The sequence below is a fragment of the Solanum dulcamara genome, chromosome 3 (assembly GCF_947179165.1).
Source record: "Solanum dulcamara chromosome 3, daSolDulc1.2, whole genome shotgun sequence".
Lineage (NCBI taxonomy): Eukaryota > Viridiplantae > Streptophyta > Magnoliopsida > Solanales > Solanaceae > Solanum > Solanum dulcamara.
In genome coordinates, this window is record NC_077239.1 from 5398186 (window position 1) to 5418115 (window position 19930).

The window sequence follows — 19930 nt, forward strand, 5'->3', positions numbered from 1 at the left end:
TCTTGGTAGAGAGAATTGGAATACTCTTAAGATGATCCTGAGATATATCAAGGGTACCTCAGATGTTGCAATGTGTTATAGAGGATCAGAATTTACTGTTACAGGTTATGTTGATTCAGATTATGTATGTGATCTTGATAAAAGCAAGTCCGCCACAGGTTATGTGTTTACTCTTGCTGGAGGAGCTGTAAGTTGGGTTTCAAAACTGCAGTCTATCGTGGCTACATCTACGATGGAAGCAAAATATGTAGCAGCTACACAATCTAACAAAGAGGCAATAAGGATACAGATGTTATTGGAGGAGCTTAGGCACAAACAAGAGAAGGTTGCACTATTTTGTGACAGTCAGAGCGCTTTACATGTTGCAAAGAATCCGACATTTCATTCAAGGAAAAAGCACATACGAGTTCAGTATAACTTTGTTCGTGAGAAGGTGGAAGAAGGTAGTGTGGATATTCAGAAAATTTACACTAATGATAACTTAGCAGATATGTTTACGAAATTGATCAACAGTAATAAATTTATATGATGTCGATCTTCTATTGACCTAGCAGAAACGTAATATTACAATAATTGGGTAGAAAGGATGGTGTGAAGACTTAATGATTCTCTATTAAACCTTCAAATGGGAGAGTGCAAGAAAGTCAAAAAGGAAGGTGCACATGCTCCGTCCAAGAAGCAAATGCATATTTTACGCGTTTCAAAAGTTGTTTCCTCCTTTAGCAACTTCTGACAAGAAAACGCGTATTTTACACGAAAATAAGTATTTTACGCGTCTCCAATTTCCTATAAATAGAGAGCCTCTTGCCCTCATTTAGATCATCCCACAAAAAAATACAATCCAAAAGAGTAAGAACACAAAGAGAGTTATACACCAAGATAAATATTGTAGTTTTGAGTGTCCTCTATAGTGAGTTATTTCTTTTACAAGAGAGAAGTGTTTATTGTTTCTTTCCCATATTATCATAGTAAAATCTTTCTACCCCGTGGTTTTTCTTCTCTATCTGTTTGAGGGATTTCCACGTAAAATTCTCATGTCTAATTTATTTTTATTATTTATTATCATATCAAACTTTAGTTGTGATGCTTCCTATCGCTAACACTTGTTAGGGAAAAAATGCTCAGCCCTTTGTGATAAGACTAACCTATTATACATTATATATTGACAGAGTATCATAAATGACAGATTCATTCCAACACTACTTAGTCTTTATGATGCACACGTGGTATATTAATATATCACATATTGAAAGAATATCATAGGAACTGGTCCATTCCTTCAACAAATAAATTGCTTCGTCTTCTATGACATTCATGTGATAAATATCATATATATTGACAGAGCATCATACAAGACTGATTTCCTTCAAAAAGGACACAACTCAATCCTCTGTGATATTCATATGCTATATATCATTTACTAATAAGGTATTATAGATGATTGATTTCTTCCTTTAAGAAAAAAACAATTTAATCATCTAAGATACCATCATGGTATATATACTGACTAAGTATTATAGAGGATTGACCCACATGATGTATTATATACTAACAAGATATCATAGAGAACTGATTCATTCCTTCAAAAAGGAGCTCAGTCATTTATGATACCTACATGATATATATTATATATTGACAGGTATCATAGAGACTGATTCATTTTTTAAAATTAAGAAGATATTTTTCATTCATCTATGATACCAACCTGATATATATCATATAATGATAGAGTATCAATTTAAACTAAAAAAATTCGCAATAATAGTTTGTGTCGTAGCACCTACTAAAAATGATGTTAATATGATTTTCGTCGTCAAAAGAAAGGAAAAACTTCATTTTTGAATTCAACTGTTAAAATATTTGTACTCTCTAAGTATTGATAAAGTTATGCAATACTTGTGTTAGTCGAAAATAGTCGTCATTTCATATAATATTTGAGGTGTTCAAGCAAATTCGAACACTATCGTCTAGCGTTATTTTTTAAAGGGAAAATAAAATGGAGAGATTCATAATTATCATGAATATGATACATCTTTAGTGGATTGCCTGCCCTAAAATGGATTCGTCTCCAGGCCCAGTACTCCTTTTATTTTTATTTATTTATTTATTTATTTATTTATTTTTGAATAGGCATAAAGTTCAATAAAGTAAATGAAAACTTTTGAATCTTGTGATCTCAAACTAAAGATATATGTGGAATCTATCGAAATACCCTTTACTCATGTGGTATTAAATATGTCATGTGGAAAAATTGAAACTAAAAAGTTATCGAAAAGGAAAGATATATACGGAGTATTTTAAAAAATGGACTAAAAACAAAATTAAGATAAACAAATTGAAACGGAGGAAGTATTTACTTCTATTCTTTTATTTCCTTTTTAACTAATTAATCTTGATGTGTCACTAGTGCAGGGTCCAATCCCCACCTTATTTTTAAAAGAGGTTGCTAGCCATCTTTTTTGGTTAAATATTACTGCAATTTGCAAATTGCAGCTTCTTCTCTTGATTTGTCAAAGAAAGTGGCAAAGTGGGTGAGGAAGAGTTCCTATAAAAGGAGCTCTTCAGCTCCTCGTTTTACACATCCAATTCACAGACATAAAAAAAATAATTAGAAAGCTTTGAGGTATTCCATAGACTATAAGAAAATAGTTTGTGAAGAAAAATAGAGTGTGAGCGATATTGTTTTAGTAAGGTGGGAGATCAAAAGAATGTTATTCCTTTTGAGTGTGTGGTAGTCATTTTTTGAGTATTGTACTTGGTACTACCCAGTGTAAAATTCTTTACTATAGTGATATCAGTTGCTCCTTTTGGCCCGTGGTTTTTTCCTTATTTAAAAGGGTCTCCACGTCAAATTCTTGGTGTCATTACTTTATCATTTTATTTCTACTATTTTGACCATATATATTTTTTGTATTAGTCCATATTTTCCCAACAAACTGATATCAGAACAAAGTTTTATCTAAGTATGCTTTGTGGTTGCAGAATAGTCTGAACTTCCACATCAGAAAAGATTTACTTTGATTTGCTATAGTTATATGTTTTGGGGGAAAATGATGAAAGTCAACACTAGTAGAATGGTTACTTTGAATAATGTTAATTATGTCATTTGGAAGGGAAAAATGAAAGATTTGTTTCATGTCAAGAATTTTAATCAATCAGTTTTTACTACTGTAAAGCGTGATAATAAAACAGATAAAGAATGGAATCTATTGCACAGAAAGGTGTGTGGATTTATTAGACAATGGGTTGACGATAATGTGTTGAACTATATTTTTGGGGAGACGCATGCTCGTACCCTATGGGAGCACTTGAAAGCTTGTATGCTCGAAAGACTGAAACAATAAATGTTCTTAATAAAGCAAATTTTAAGTTTAAAATACCATGATGGCTCTCCATGACAGATCACCTGAATAATTTTCAAGGAATCATGAACCAGTTGTCTGTTATGGGCATTAAATTTGACGAAGAAATTCTAGGCTTGCTTCTACTTGGTTCCCTATCAGACTCTTGGGAAATGTTTAGAACTTCATTGTCAAATTCTACTCTAAATGGTGTGATCTCTATGGATTCCACCCAGAGTAGTGTCTTGAACGAAGAGATGAGAAAAAAATCTCAAGGTTCTTCTTCTTCATCGGATGTCCTGGTAACTGGTCCAGGGGGAGAAATAAAAATCATGGTTATCAGAATAGAGAACTTAGCAGGAGAAAATTCAGAGGTAGACTTAGGAATATTGAGTGCTATTATTATGGCATGAAAAGGCATACAAAGAAGTTCTGCCGGAAATTAAAGAGGGAGAACAAAGACAAAGAGGAAAATAAAGAAGATGGCAATGAAAATTGCGTAGCCACCATTTTCACCGAAGATCTTGTTATAGTCCTTGATGCAGATTTGATAAATATTGCTTGTGATGAGTCAAGCTGGGTTGTGGACACTGGTGCCGCATCTTATGTGACGTCAAGAAAGGATTTTTTCTCTTGTTATACCCCTAGTGACTTTGGAACCTTGAGTATGGGTAATGTGACTGTATCTAGGGTGCTTGGTGTTGGTATAATTTGTTTGGAAACTAGTATTAGAACTAAACTAGTTTTGGACAATGTAAAACATGCACCTGATGTTCGTCTGCACCTAATTTATGTTGGTGTTCTAGATGATGAAGAATATGTTAGTACCAATAGCAGTGGACAATGGAAACTTATTTAGGGTTCCTTGATTGTGGCTCATGGTAACAAATGTCCTGATCTATACTGGACTACGACGCCTACTTGTGCCAATATGATGAATGCAGTTGAGAGCGATAACTCCTCAACGTTGTGGCACAAGAGGCTTAGCCACATCAATGAAAAAGGACTTAATGTTTTGGTCAAGAAAAAATTGTTGTCTAATTTTTAAAGTGCTAAATTAGAAAAGTGTGAGCCCTTCTTGGCTGAAAAAAAAAATAGAGCTTCTTTTAAGTCTAACCCTCCTTCAAGAAAGACAGAGTTACTTGAGTTAGTGTACTCTGATTTATGTGGTCTAATGAAGATAAGGACTCTGGGTGGTGCACTTTATTTTATCACTTTCATTAATGACTGCTCAAAAAAGCTTTGGGTCTATGTCTTAAAGACTAAAGACCAAGTGTTGGGTGTCTTTAAGCAGTTTCAGGTTTCAGTTGAAAGAGAAACTAGAAAGAAACTAAAATGTATTTGTACTGATAATGGTGGTGAATATTGTGGACCATTTGACGAATACTGCAAGCATCAATATATTAGACACCAGAAGACTTCTTCTAAGACTCCTCAGCTTAATGGGTTAGCTGAGAGGATGAACAGGGCCTTGATGGAAAGAGTTAGATGTTTGATTTTCGAAGCAAAGTTTTCAAACTCCTTTTGGGGTGAGGCCTTATTGATCGCTGCACATGTTATTAAATTATTGCCTGTTGTTGCTTTGCAAAGTGATGTTTCAAATAAATTTTGGTATAGAAATGATATTTTCTATGACCATCTGAGAGTATTTGATTGCAAAGCTTTTGTACATGTGCCAAAAAATAAGAGGTCAAAGTTAGATGCCAAGACACAATAGTGCATCTTTGTTGGATATGACCTTGATGAATTTAGTTATAGGCTATATGATCCAATTGAAAAGAAGCTTGTAAGAAGCTGCAATATCTTCTTCATGGAAAATCAAACCATTGAAGATATTGACAAATTAGAAAAGCTAAAATCTTCAAGTTCTGATGGCATAGTCTATCTTGATCAAGTACCTGATACAAGTGTGCATCAATGGATTGAAACCATGCAAGATAAGATGAAATCTTAGCATTAGAATCACACTTATGAGTTGGTAAAATTGCCTAAGGGCATAAGAGCTTTGAAGAACAAGTGGGTGTTCAAAGTAAAAGTTGAAGAACATAGATTGAAGCCCATGTACAAAGCTAGATTGGTTGTTAAAGGATTTGGTCAAAGGAAGGGTATTGACTTTGATGAAATATTTTTTTTTGTCGTGAAAATGTCCTTCATTAGTACAGTTCTTGATTTGGCTGCTAGTCTTAATTTAGAGATTGAGCAAATGGATGTGAAGATGACTTTTTTTATGGTGACCTAGAAGAGGAGTTTATATGGAACAAACTGAGGGCTTCAAAGTAAATGGTAAAGAAGATTTTATGTGAAAACTCAGAAAGAGTCTCTACGGACTAAAACAAGCTCCTAGACAGCGATACAAGAAGTTTGAATATGTTATGAGGGAACAGGATACAAAGAGACTTCTTCATATCACTGTGTGTTTGTACAAAAATTTTCTGAAGATGATTTTATCATCCTTCTGCTATATGTGGATGATATGTTGATTGTGGGCAGGAATACTTCCAAGATTGAAGAGCTGAAGAAAGAGTTGTGTAAGTCTTTTGTTATGAAAGATTTGGGTCATGCCAAGCAATTTTTGGGCATGAGAATAACTCATCTCAGGGATGAAAGGAAGATTTATTTGTCACAAGAAAAGTACATTGAACGTGTACTAGAATGCTTCAACATGAAGAATGCTAAGTCTGTTAGCAACTCAAGCCGAAGAAATTTAGTCAATGGTCACCACTAACCGCTTTTGGTCCCAAATCTTTGGGGTTGCTTTTTCCAAACACCTCTTACTGGTCATATGAAGTTGAGCAAGAAGATGTGTCCTACAGCTCGGGAGTAAAAAGAGAGCATGGCCAAAGTTCCATATTCCTCCATCGTCGGAAGTCTAATTTATGCTATAGTATGCACTAAACCTGATATTGCTCATGCAGTTGGTGTTGTCAGCAGGTTTCTCGACAATCCAGGAAAACAACATTAGAAAGCTGCAAAGTGGATACTCAAGTATCTGAGAGGAAGCTCAGATAAATGTTTGTGTTTTGGAAGATCAAATCCAATCTTGAAAGGCTATACATATGCTGATATTGCAGGAGACCTTGATAATAGAAAATCCACTACTGAATATTTATTTACTTTTTCAGAAAGAGCTATATCATGGCAGTCAAAGTTGCAGAAGTGTGTTGAACTGTCTACAACTGAAGTTGAGTATATTGCGGCTACTGAAGCTGGCAAGGAGATGATATGGCTCAAGCAACTTCTTCAAGAGCTTGGCTGGCATCAAAAGGAGTATGCCGTCTATTGTGATAGTCAAAGTACAATAGACTTGAGTAAGAACTCCACGTACCATGCAAGGACAAAACACATAGACGTGAGATATCATTGGATTCGAGAAAAGATAGATGAATCTATGCAGGTTAAAAAAATTTCTACAAATGAGAATCCTGTAGATATGCTGACCAAAGTGGTAACAAGGGACAAGTTCGAGCTGTGCAAAGAACTTGTTGGCATGAGCTCTCTCTGATAAGACGAAAATACCTCTTTTTAGTGAATGAGACTGGAGGGGAAGATTTGTGGGGTTCAGTACCTTATTCAAAAGAGGTTGCTGGCCATCTTTTTTGGTCAAATATTACTACAATTTGCAATTTGCAAATTGCAGATTCTTCTCTTGATTTGTCAAATAAAGTGGCGAGGTGGGTAAGGAAGAGTTCCCATAAAAGGAGCTCTTCAGCTCCTCGTTTTACACATCCAATTGACAGACAGAAAAAAATAATTAGAAAGCTTTGAGGTATTCCATAGACTATAAGAAAATAGTGTGTGAAGAAAAATAGAGTGTGAGCGATATTTTTTTAGTAAGGTGGGAGATCAAAAGAGTGTTATTCCTTTTGAGTGTGTGGTAGTCATTTTTTGAGTATTGTACTTGGTACTACCCAGTGTAAAATTCTTTACTATAGTGATATCAGTTGCTCCTCTTGGCCCGTGGTTTTTTTCCTTATTTAAAAAGATTTCCACGTAAAATTCTTGGTGTCATTATTTTATCATTTTATTTCTACTATTTTGACCATATATTTTTTTTGTGTTAGTCCATGTTTTCCCAACTAGGGGGCATACGAGAGATTTGGTTTTGTAGCTATTGCAAATTTATTTTTAGTTTTGTGTCATTTTACACAAAAAAATTGAATAAATCGTTTTTTTATTTTCATTTTGTAAATAGATATATTCAAGGATTCTAGTTTTTCCCTAATTGCACATAGGAAGAAGACCTACGGACCTATAATTTCCTACTGCAACTCTTCTGGTACAGAAGGAGCATCTTACAATTAATTCTCAAATAAGCACTACATACCACCAAATTTTTCTATTTTATGTATATATTTAATTAGTTTCCTTTGAAATATTAAGTATTTAAAAATAGAAAGTACTATTTTTTATAATAAAAAAGAAAATATTTAGAAAGTATTTGAAAAATTATAATCAAAGAAAATATTTTTTAGACTATTTAAATAGTAGTTAATTAAGACAAACAAATTGAAATAGAGGAAATATATACATGCAGGTAGTATTCAAAGGCGGAACCAGCTTGGGGCTTAGCAAAAAATTACACTATTTATACAAGGTTAAAATAATTTTTTATGTGTATATAGTAGAAGTTCAACCCCTTCTGCTAGTCAGTATGTTTATTTTGAATACTTAATGAAAATCTTAACTCCTTAATTGATAATCTTGAATTATATTGAAGCTATGTTGGACAGATTCCCAATGTATTCTACTTTCTAAATAAACCTTTTCTTTAATGGATATATAGTCTATTCAGCCAACAAATAAAAGCTATATCAATCTCGTGAAGAAACTTGTTTCCATGCAAATATACTTGTATACCTGTCAAAATAAAATACTATAAACAACTTCAACATTCAGAATATTAATTATTATTTTTTACTCAAAACAGTTCATACTTAAATGTATATCTTGGAATTACCAAATTCTCTAAAATGAGAAAAATACAGGCACCTAGCTAGTTGAGAATAACTCTCCAATTCCCTTCACTAAATTCTATATATACTACTGTTACCCCATGTGCTCTCCTGCCCCCCCCCCCCCCCACACAACCCCATAATTAATTTCTTGAAACTTAATTCCCTCTGCATTTTCCAGGCATGTCCAACTCAATAACCCTAATCAAGACAAACCCTAGCCCAATCACCTTATTAATGACACCCTACACATATCCAAAGGATGCAATTAATATTTAATAAGAAAGTCCAAAAAAAATCAATATTTTCTTTACAAAATTTAAATATATATACTATTTAGAAAGAAGAAACTACTAAGATTTTAAAAATACTATACTAAATTTTGAAATCATAATTTCAAGAATACAATTATTAGTTCTATAAGATCGTCAAATTTAAATCCTGAATTGACATGTACGTCTTTAAAATTTTATAAGAAATTCCACTATCTTCTCACCATCTTGAAATATTCCCTTCTCAAAACCATTTTTCCTAAAGTGGAAAATTTGTCTGTAAATAATTAAAAATTTACTAAATAAATACAAATAATATATTTCTGATTCTATAAATCAAATAGATTATGGTGAAATTCTGAACTCGAACCGACAATATTAGAATTATGGATCCGCCCCTTCTCCGATCCAACACCAAAAGCATGTAGAACAAAGAACAAGGTAAGAATAGCTCACTAAATGTGTAAATTAAATGAGGAGGAGAAAAATTAAAGAAAAAGAAAAATAATAGTAAAAAAAATGATCTTATATAGAAAATTTGTGTATACATACATAGGGAATGTATGTGTAATAGAAAAACCTAGAGGCTTAAATACTACGTCTCTAAAATATGATATAGGGAGGCACACTATATTCCTTGAATTTGTTTAAATTCTCATCTCCTTCATTCATTCCATATCTTTAATTATACATGTAAAGTAGGTGAAGAAATTAACCTAGCTAGCTATAATAATTATACACTCAAAGGTACAAAACAAAAAGGGTCTTAATTAAATCTTAAGAGTCATGATGTGATAATATTCTTTTTGACAATTAAAAAAATAGTATACATACATGATACTTAAATGGATTGATTCCCTTGTAGTTGGTGACAATTTTGGAAGGATTTGGGGAAAAAGTGGAAGAAGAGAACACAAGTTTATGGCTTTATTATGTTGAAAGTACTTAACTGTAAAAAAAGTTGTGACACAGATCTGGATGTGATAATAATACAAGAAAAAAGGGAATCCATGTTGTATTGTATCTGACTTATATATATGTGTCCTTAAAAAAAAAAAAACTATGTGTATGTCTACTAGTTTTATTTTGTACTGACAGAATGTCAGTGAGGTATTATTGATGAATGGGAAAAAGAGTTTACTGCATTCCATGCAGTTTTTAGTCAGTTTCTTGATTCTTCACCCCTTATAGTATCAGCCAAATTCCCCCAACCCCACCCCACCCCTCCCCTAGTCAAAATAAGTACTTTTAACCCTTATTAAAAGAAAATTGATATTTGAACCCCTTTCACGCTTATATCACGTCGAGGTACTATAGAATTAAAAAAACAACAAAATTCAATCCAACCCAAAGAACACACTCTTAATTAGAAGAAGAATGAAAACCTTCTTTCTTTTGCCATCTTATAAATCTTGTATTTGCAGATGAAGAGATGTAAAGGGGCTTCTTATTTTTCAAGCAGAAAAAAAATTGTTCTACAAATTAGAAAAGTGAGATCTCTCTAATTTGTGATATCTTCTTAACCTCAAAGACCTGTTCAATTGTTGATTTTCATTATAATTAAGGAAGTAAATACACTTCTTGCATTCAAGAGACTCTTTAAGTAAAGAAAAAAAAAAGATCAATTGTAAGCATAATCTTAAAGGCAGCCCTATATATATACCCTTTAGCTTGTTTCTTAAGCTAAAAGTTAAACTTCTTGTTTTAACTTTCTATTAATCATCAATCAGTTTGTAACTATTGAAGTGTGTGATCATCTCTTTCAAAAACTTGAGTCATCAAAAAATATAATCATCAATCAATTTGTAACTGTTGAAGTGTGTGCGTGACCATGTTATCTTTAAACTTAAACCATCAGAAAAAATACATTTTCATTTACTTAATTATATCTTCACACGGTTGTATATCATGGTTTGAGAAATCGACAAATTCCTTCGTCTACACACCTAGAATTCATCGATCATGTTGTTTTAACTTTCTTGGAGATACCTATGCAAATAGCATAAAATCCATAAATCCAAAATTTATAAGTTACACATACAAAATATTTGACAAGAGACCTTCCTCATGCTTAGAGATATATTTGAAGCCTTCCATAATATCTTTAAGTCATTCTTACACTCTTCAAGTTTAGCTTAAAACTATCAGAAAACAAGTGAAAGAAAGAGGAGAGGAGAGGAAGAGTGAAGCATACAGAAAGAAATGAACTAGAGACCACAAGTTGTTGTTGTCATCATAAGAGTTGTATTGTTTTTTTTTGTTTTGTTTTTTTTTTGCAAATTCACTTCACCTTTGGATATTTCAAAGCTTCAACTCAAGATCCAATTCCTCTATAGCACTAGGGATCCTTTCAAGTGCTTCCGATTGGGGACGACACCTTTCGATTGATGAACTTGTTTTAGGGAAGAGATTTGCAAATGAAATATTATCTTCTTGATCAACTTTCCTCCTTTTGCAATTAGTTTCAACAATATGATCTTGTTTTGCTCTAAAGCTTGAGTCTATCATGCCTTCAAGATTCATCTCTTGATCTTTCTTGAAATCTATAGATTTTAACTTTTGCTCCTCATCATGTTTCACACTAGAGAGACAAGAATATTTGTTGGCCACCAAGTTTGACCATGATGAAGGAGGTGATGGAAACTTGTTCTTGTTTTCTTCTTGGACAATTGATGAAAAGGAGGAATGATGATGAGTTGCTAAGGTCTTTTGAGAAGAAACCCTAATTGGAGCCCCAGAGTCAGAGTCGGAATTAGTGTTGTACATAAAGGTACAAATTTGAGAAGGGTGTTGAACATGGTTATTATGATTTCGAGGAGGAAGAGGAGGAACAAATACTTGATGATCATGACCATTTAGATTATTAGATGGAGGAGATTGTTTCATTCTTGCTCTATCCCTTCTATGAACATTCATATGGCCACCAAGAGCTTGAGCTGACCTGAATTCTCTTCTACAAAAGCTACAAGTATAAGATCTTGGTGGCCATATGCACCCTCCAAGAGCTCCAGCAGCATCTTCAGCAAAAGCTTGCTCCTCCCACGAATCACCATATGAAGAAGGATTATTTGATAATGTCATGTCATGTTTGCGCTTCGCGCTCATCCAATATCTTGGTTGTTCCATTTCACCTCCCAAATATTTTTGAAAACGGAGAATCAAGGGGTAAACAGAGTTGTGATTATCTTATTCACCAAGAATTTGACTAAAAGAAAAAGCTACAAGAGAATAATATTATAGGGAATAGATGAAGAAGACATCAAATGAAGGATATTGAGCCAAAAAGTTGTTTAAGTTAGGGAAGAGGAAGGTGGAGTGGTGGGTACTCTAGAGACCCTCTCATGCAGCTACTCTTTTGTTTTTAGTCGGCCTTCAAATATAGAAACAGTAGAGGAAGACCTATATTAATAGTTAGTACTGTGCATTAATCTTTTTTAAAAAGGTTTATAAATTGTTCGGTATTCAAAATCTACTGACTTGATTAATTCAGATTTAGTCTTCAATATGATCCATCTGAACAGGATTCACTTTCTACCGGTAGTTTCTCCATTCTTAGAGCACGAATCTGAACTTGTCCACTTATAAGCAATTGAATCATATCTATCATACCACAATCCTTAATAATAATATGCATTGGCAGGAGCAGAGCTAATTAGAGTTCGAATTTACAGATTTAAAAGAAATTAAATGTTTCGATCAAAACTATATATTTATGTTAAAATATTTACTTAGTCATATAAATAATTTATTGAGAAGTCAATAAACCGTTTTTCCTAAAATACATTACTCATAAAGTCTCAGTTTTAAATACATCTCCTATTAGTGGAAATCTCCCTAGTGGGTCCCCATATATGACAATTGTATGGTGTGAACGTAAACTGAGATAATCTGATTTTCATTGATTTAACTGTCAATATATGTATATATATTTATTTGTTTTGACAATTATCAACCCTCAAAAGAAAACTACAAATATATAGTAGCTGAAGATATGCCATATTGATATAAACCCTATATATGCTTTATGAGCTAGTTTTTCACATTTATATAATCTTAGTTAATCAATCCATTCATCCTTAATCTGGAAGAGAGCAGTAATTATCTCTCATTAGATCTTTCCATCACTATTTATAAATACAGGTGGTGTATTTGCGTTATATGTGTGCCAAAGAAAAAAGAAAGAAAAACAAGTAAGCAAGCAAGTAAGGAGTGTGTGCTCACGTAAAGTGTGTTGTTGAAGCAAGCAACAAGTGAAAAATAAGAAGAGTTGCTAGATTACAAGTGCAAGAAAAATTGTGAGTAAGAATTGGAAGATCGAAGCAGATCTTTACTTTGCAATAATAAAATTTAAATGGTAAACAACAGATTATACCCATCAAAAAATTCAACACTCCCGGTAAAACAAAATTCAGTGTTCTTTTTGTTTTATTTTTTTTTTCAAAGGGGCAAGCATATATTACATATATAATATTTACACAACTAATTGGTACCATTATTGTTTGATTAATATTGGACAATTTAGGGGTGATAATTGGGCAGGTTAGGTCAAGTTTGGGTGAATCATAATGGGTTAAGACAATAATTGGGTCAAGATCCAACTCAACCCAATTTTATTTGGGTCAAAACGGATTGGGTTAAAATGAGTTATGTAATGGGTTATATAACGGGTCAAGGTCCCAACCCAACCTAATTTTTATTAAACTATTTTAGTACCTAATAAAATTATTTTTTTCTTTATTATTGCTATATATAAATATAACATATCAAATTGAAAAAAAAAAGTTTTTAAAAATATTTTAACAAGATTTTTCATGAGTCAATTCGGATAACATATCAACTCACTTTTTAATGGGTTGAAACAGTTTAAGCTAATGAATTGGCAGGTCAATAACCAATCCAAACTTAAACGGATTGGACGAATTAGGCGGGTTGAGTTTGATTTTGCCAACCCAGACAAACTCACATCTAAATAAAAATGAAAAAAAATATCACATAACGTGTTTAACCTCTTTGCAAAATAAAATTTAGAAAGAAAACAAAGGTTTCGTAAAATAAATTCTCTGTGTTATTAGAAGACCAAATTACTCAGAATTATATTGTTCCCTATTCCCAGCAAATAAATGACGTAATTTAGGCATAACTAAGGAATCTTTTTTCAAGCCTTAAACATTGGAAACATGTTGGTCACAAGATCAAGAAAAACAGGATCATACGTTAACGATAATTTTCAATCAGTCTAATATCTAAAAAACATTCGATTTTTTGACTTTGACCAAAGATGAAATGGATAATGATATTTCAAAGAAATATTGAAATTGAATATATGTGTGTGTAGGATGGCAATGCACATGAACTTTTTTAATCCTCACTAAAAAAAAAGGTGTAATTTACATAAATCTCATAGTGCTAAGAACTAATTACATTATTTTTCTTATTCTTTTTTAAATTACAAAATCCCTTAAAAGTTATGGATTTCGGATATATCACTAGACTTCAGGATACATCAGTAGACATCCGGATACATAGGAGAAGGATGTATCCGAGAAGGAAGGGATATATCAGAAAGGTGATAGAACATTCGGATATATAGAGGAGGGATGTATCCAAGAGCGGAGGGATGTAAACGAGAGGGGGATAGGGATGTATCAGCGAGAGCGGAGTGATGTATCTGAGAGGAGATTTTTGAATATTCTTTAAATAGTAGAAAATTTTAGATATTATGACAAAATAAAATGTGCATTTAGATAATTTTTTCAAATAAAAATGATAAAAAGAGACCTCATGATGTCATATTTTTATTTTTATTTTTGAAACGAGACCTTAAAAACGATTTTAACAGTAGGTCTCTAAAACATAAGTCATTCTTTGTCGGGGACCTCATGAGGTCATCAAAGAAAGACCTCACAAGGTTGTGGAGTTATTTTTTGAAATTTTTAAAAAGAGACCTTATATTACTTTTCATTATTATTATTATTATTATTACTATTATTATTTATTATTATTATTACAAAAGAAGACCTCATAGGATCACTAGTTTATTATGGGGAATTATGTTTGTTGTCTCTGGTTAAAAGTTGTTTAGGTGATTGCCACATGATGATTGAAAGAATAAAATTTGAGCAGGAGATTTCATTTTCAATCATGAGAGGGAATTAATTGTTAATAGTTTTTTTAGTGGCAAAATATTTTAGGTAGGTTAGATTTTGGATTGGGTCCTTATTTATTTCGTACACAAAGATATACATCTTCAAACATCAACATTATTCCAACATTTATAATAACCATTCTAATTAATTGATAGAGCTAAAGTGTTAAATAATACCATACTTGTAAGTTATAACGTTATATATAAAAATTACTCCATCATGAAAGGTAATACGTCGTAGAAATATAAATGTTGGGTAATGACAACATTCATTTACGACGAGACCTAAGTGATGTGTTAGGGATAGCTAGGGTCATAACAATACATCAAAAATGATCTTTAGTGTTAATTAATTAACGACAATGGTTTAATTACATTTAAATATTTTTTAAAAGATAATTACTAGTGACAATTACATTTTAGCATTTTTTGTAAGTGCCGCTAAAACCTATAGCAATATTGAATCTAATGACAATTGATTAATGTTATAACGCTTTTAGCACTCTTTATTAATATGAATATTATTGCCGCTAATAGTTGTTTTGTTGTAGTGTAGTCATGGTCGAACATATGACTTTTGTTTAATAGACTTGTTTAACAAATAAAATTTGCGTATTTGCTATAATGTTTAACAATAATGGTACGTAGGTATGTTTTATCCTAATAAGTGCAAGTATCAGAGTCAATGTCATTGGTTCGATTCATTAGAACAACATGTTGCATGTGCATATATTAGGGGTTGGGGTTAGGTTGTTGGATAACACTAACATCTTGTAAATTGATCCATAGGCATCGCGATAAGTCCTCTATCCTACTATAAGTTTGCAATAATTTTTATCAAGTTCGAACGATTGTCGATCACCAGATCTGCAATATTGAATCCTGGCTCACAAATACAAATCCTCAATTCAAAATATTATCATTGAGTACTCCAAACACTCAAATATAGTGAATTAAGAACTTGCAGAGTTTCCCAACAACTAGAGTTTAGGAAGCTCAGATCCAATCAAGATTTGAAAAACAATGAGCACTCCAAATTAGATCAGGTTCTCCTCAACAAATAAGTGTTAGTTGGAGGTAACACAATTCTACACTTTTAATTACAAAATTAATAAATCTCCTTTTTTATAATCAAGTAGCTTTCAACTCCTTTATAAAAAATGCGAAATATATATAAAAAGAATATATTCTCCATTGAAAATAAAATTATGTTCCCTGTTCCCCTTTCAAAAAAAAATGGAAATGCCTAGGTGATGAGTTAGGATGATCCGAAATTGATTTCATGATTAAATATGGTGCTTTCTTGATGAGTTTGATTAAAACAAAAAATTACATTTCTTCTATAAACTATAACTTTTGATAAGATAATAAACATTTAATTCTAACATAAAATAGGTTTAGTCATGATAAAAGAAATGCAAAATTTATTTTAAATAAAAATATAAAAATGAAAGTGAAACAAGTAATAAGACCAAAACAACTATAGCCGCCCTCATCCACCCCTATTTGTCTCCTTGTTTTTGTGCCACTCTAGAATTTGTCATGTATGTATATGCCTAACAAAGCTTATCCAGCAGGAAATGTGCATCTTTTGGAATCCAATATGTCTTATATGGTAATAAGTTATAAGATTATAAATAATCTTACTAAGTATGTCACTTCTGCTAAACTACATATACTCAACACTTGAACAACATCTTTTTGAGTCAGAAATCCATGTGATTTTAATATTTAGCCAGCAAGTAAAAGATTGATTAATAGTGCCAATAACAAAAATACAAAATAGGACAGTCAAATTACAAGTGCCTTATATTGGCTTGCCTAGAAAGCATCTTTCTATGTAAGAGTCTGTTTGAAGGTCCCTAGAGTGATTTGATTCTATTCAATGCATGTTTTATTATCATGATTATTACTCAATCAATTATTAAAAAATAATTAAGAACCAATAACTTAACCTATAAGGTATTTGGCCTAATTTCTCCAATGAACATGTTTCAAGTTTGTCATCTTTGGTTTTAACGTTTGTTAGATAACATATCTAGCTAGAGATAAACAAGTTTTCTTTGTTTCTTCTCTCTATCCCCCCCACCCCCACCCCCGCACTCCACCCCCTCCCCAAACTAGGGACTTAAGTACTAGTATGAGTCAATTGAGTCCCACATCACATCAGCGGAATTCAGAGTGGAAGCTAGAATTTTTAGAATCTAAAAAAAAGGTAAAAAAAGAAATACTAAGTGTGAATTGATTCCCAACTTCATGAGGTAAATAATCAAGCATTCAACCAAGTGTCCTGTTTAGTTTCTTTTTTGTAGCATGAATGTCTTTTTGTAGCATAAGCGCCAACAAGTAATACTAGATCAATTCTAGAAAATATGTATACAAAATATCTAGTTTTGTGGAGAGATTATGAGTTCACGTGCACCATAAATTTCAAAATTAATCTGCTTCTGGTGGAATGAGGGAAAACTAGTCTCTTTATATGGTCTTGAATGTCAATTTTCACCTCATTAGCTAGCTTTAGAGTTGAGTTGGATTGTATCATGTTATTAGAGTCAAATCCATCATAATTCATTATTCACTTGATATTGGACCCCGTTTTATACTGTCCACGCTCTAGATGTCCGAGTATAACGGAGGAGGGGATGTTGAGTTCCACATCGGTGGGACAATTGGTCTTTCTATGTTTTTGGTCAATTCTCACCTAATGATCTAGCTTTTGGGGTTGAGTTAAATTCAAAGTTGATTCTTTATCAAGTACTATATATGTGTATTATTTTATTAAAATAAAAAATGTACTATGTGTGTATTATTTATAGTTTATACTACTTTCTAAATTCCAACCATATTTGCTAAGCATATCTGACAAGCACAACCAACTAAGAGGAGGTCCGTCTGAAATGATTAGAAATTAAACAAATAGAAGACCATTACTGTAGTAATAATGTGTTTACCCCCCACTCCCCACCCCCCAAAAAAGGTAATTAACTAACAAGCACATATTGTACAAATTATCTAAGAATATGGACTACAAATATGTACATACAATATAAACTTTTTTCTGTAAATGTAAAGGAAGCCATTCACACAATTCACCACTATTTAATTTATAGTACCAACTACCATACATAATTATTTCGTTCCATGGCATATCCGTTAATGTTTGATAACTATAATTTAAATATTTTTAGTCTAGTTTTATTTGAACATAATTTTAATTAATTTTTCCATGATGCAGTGTAATCTATAGTTCCAAGCCATTAAAAGCTCAAAATATATATGTGCATCTAAATAGTTTTCAAACATCTAAATGTATGTCACATAGATGATAGAACTGATCAATGGAAGATATTATTATGATTTAACCAACAAGACAAATTAAGAAGTAATTATAGAAGGCTTGATGATTTAGAGACTAAGCTCATAATGTATTTATGTTTGACAAATAAGCAAATATATATATATATCCCAAGAAAATTTATATGTAATATATAGAAAAACAATATGTTGTTGCCTCGTTGGGTAGGGTGGAGAGTGGGGAGTCAAAGGTGGTGCGGGTTGGGGAAAGAGAGTCAAGACTCAAGAGACAATGAGCTTCGGAAATACCATTTATGGAACTTGTTTTCCCTACTTACATTAGTGTCTTGTCTCAGATTTTTAAGAAATTTATTTTCCTAACAAAAATATTTTTCAAAATATTTTGACCACCCAAACATGAAAAAATTGGAAAAGATTTTATCTATTATTGTGGATCTTAACTCCATCTAAGATTACAATTATCACACTTGATTAACGCATATTTAGACAAAATTAGCAATATTCAACAGAGTTTAGAAATAATGAAGACTCAATAATACAAAAGATAAGACATAAGAGAGGACGAACACCTTATATATATAAGACATAAGAGAGGACGAACACCTTTTATATATATATATTATATGACTATGAGGAGCTAATAAAACTTGTTTTGTAATGTTAAATTCTTGTAGTATAATATTGTTACCTTTATCAGATTATACTCAACTTGAATGTCTTCATTCTCATCAACTTGTGTGCCTAATAAAAAAATATTACTATAATATATAGTAACAAAAGTTATGGTCCTATTTCTACTTCTTGTTTCTTAGTCTACAAACAAGAAATAGTAGTAGTATAATAGAGATATGATTAACATTAAAAAATGAAAGTTAATTAAGGGGTATTTTTTTTTCAAAATAAGGGGACAAAGATTAGAGAGACATAGATGTATTGTGTGAATGAGGTGACACTCTTTGATTGGGATGTGGTTGGCATTAAACAACTTGTAACTAAAATTGCATTAAATTATCATATGTCTTTTCACTTAAGGAGTATTGAAATTCGAACTTGATCTCAAAGTGATTTGATGGTTTGTTTGTTATTTGTTACTTACGGTATTTTAATTTATTTGTCATATTTTGATTTGATATGAAATTTAAAAAAATAAAAAAAAAGATTTTAATTTTTATGATTTTAAAGTAAAAAGTATTTTAAATCTACTAAAATACCTATTAATTTTGTGATGTTAAATATGTTATGTAAAAATTAAAATTAAAAAAAATGCTAAGAAGAAAAAATATATATTTTTTTAAACGGAACGAATATTAAATTACATAACCTTGATTTATAGCGCGTAATTCAAGTCAAATTAAGTATCTATATTTAATTTGTGTATTTTCACCGACAGTTATCGGTAAGTAGTTATCATTATAAAATTTAATATTCTTATTAGTTTGATTTATGAATAAGAACAACTTTAGGTAAGCTAGGTGCTAAACCCGTCAAGTGGGGGGGGGGGGGGGGGGCGGTGAGGCTGGGCTGGGAAAAATCCAGCTGTTGGGGTTTGCTCGTTTTGACTTGAGCTAAGAATTAATCTAAACTTTTATTTGGTATTTTTCACTATTTCCTAATTTATTTTGTGATTTTAATTTGCGTTTAGGTGTTGGAAATTGAGGTTTGTATTTAAAGTTGTGAATCGTAATTTGGGGACTTAATGGTTGATTTAAAATCGATTCTCAATGAAATTTCATATTTAAGACTTTCGTGTTATGAAAAAACTGATTTTGAGATAAAATTACTATTTTGACCTTAAGACTTAAGATTGATATTTTTGGGCTCGGAATGAAAATATAGCAATATGGGTATCACTAGACTCATACACTCATGTAGAGTATGTTTTTGATAGATTGAGAGTATTTCGAA

The 19930-nt window shown here is 31.8% G+C and overlaps 1 protein-coding gene across 1 annotated transcript; it reads right to left on the reverse strand.

The window, feature by feature from the left end:
- Nucleotides 1-10612: 10612 nt before the first annotated feature.
- Nucleotides 10613-11933, reverse strand: LOC129881487 (zinc finger protein 10-like). The gene has a single exon (XM_055955681.1). It carries the CDS (start codon nucleotides 11689-11691, stop codon nucleotides 10867-10869), a length of 825 nt encoding a protein of 274 aa, XP_055811656.1. The 5' UTR covers nucleotides 11692-11933; the 3' UTR covers nucleotides 10613-10866.
- Between the last annotated feature and the right edge of the window lie 7997 nt (nucleotides 11934-19930).

Excerpts from the sequence above, each read along its gene's own strand:
- LOC129881487 (XM_055955681.1), bottom strand. The coding sequence starts at position 11,691 with ATGGAACAACCAAGATATTGGATGAGCGCGAAGCGCAAACATGACATG.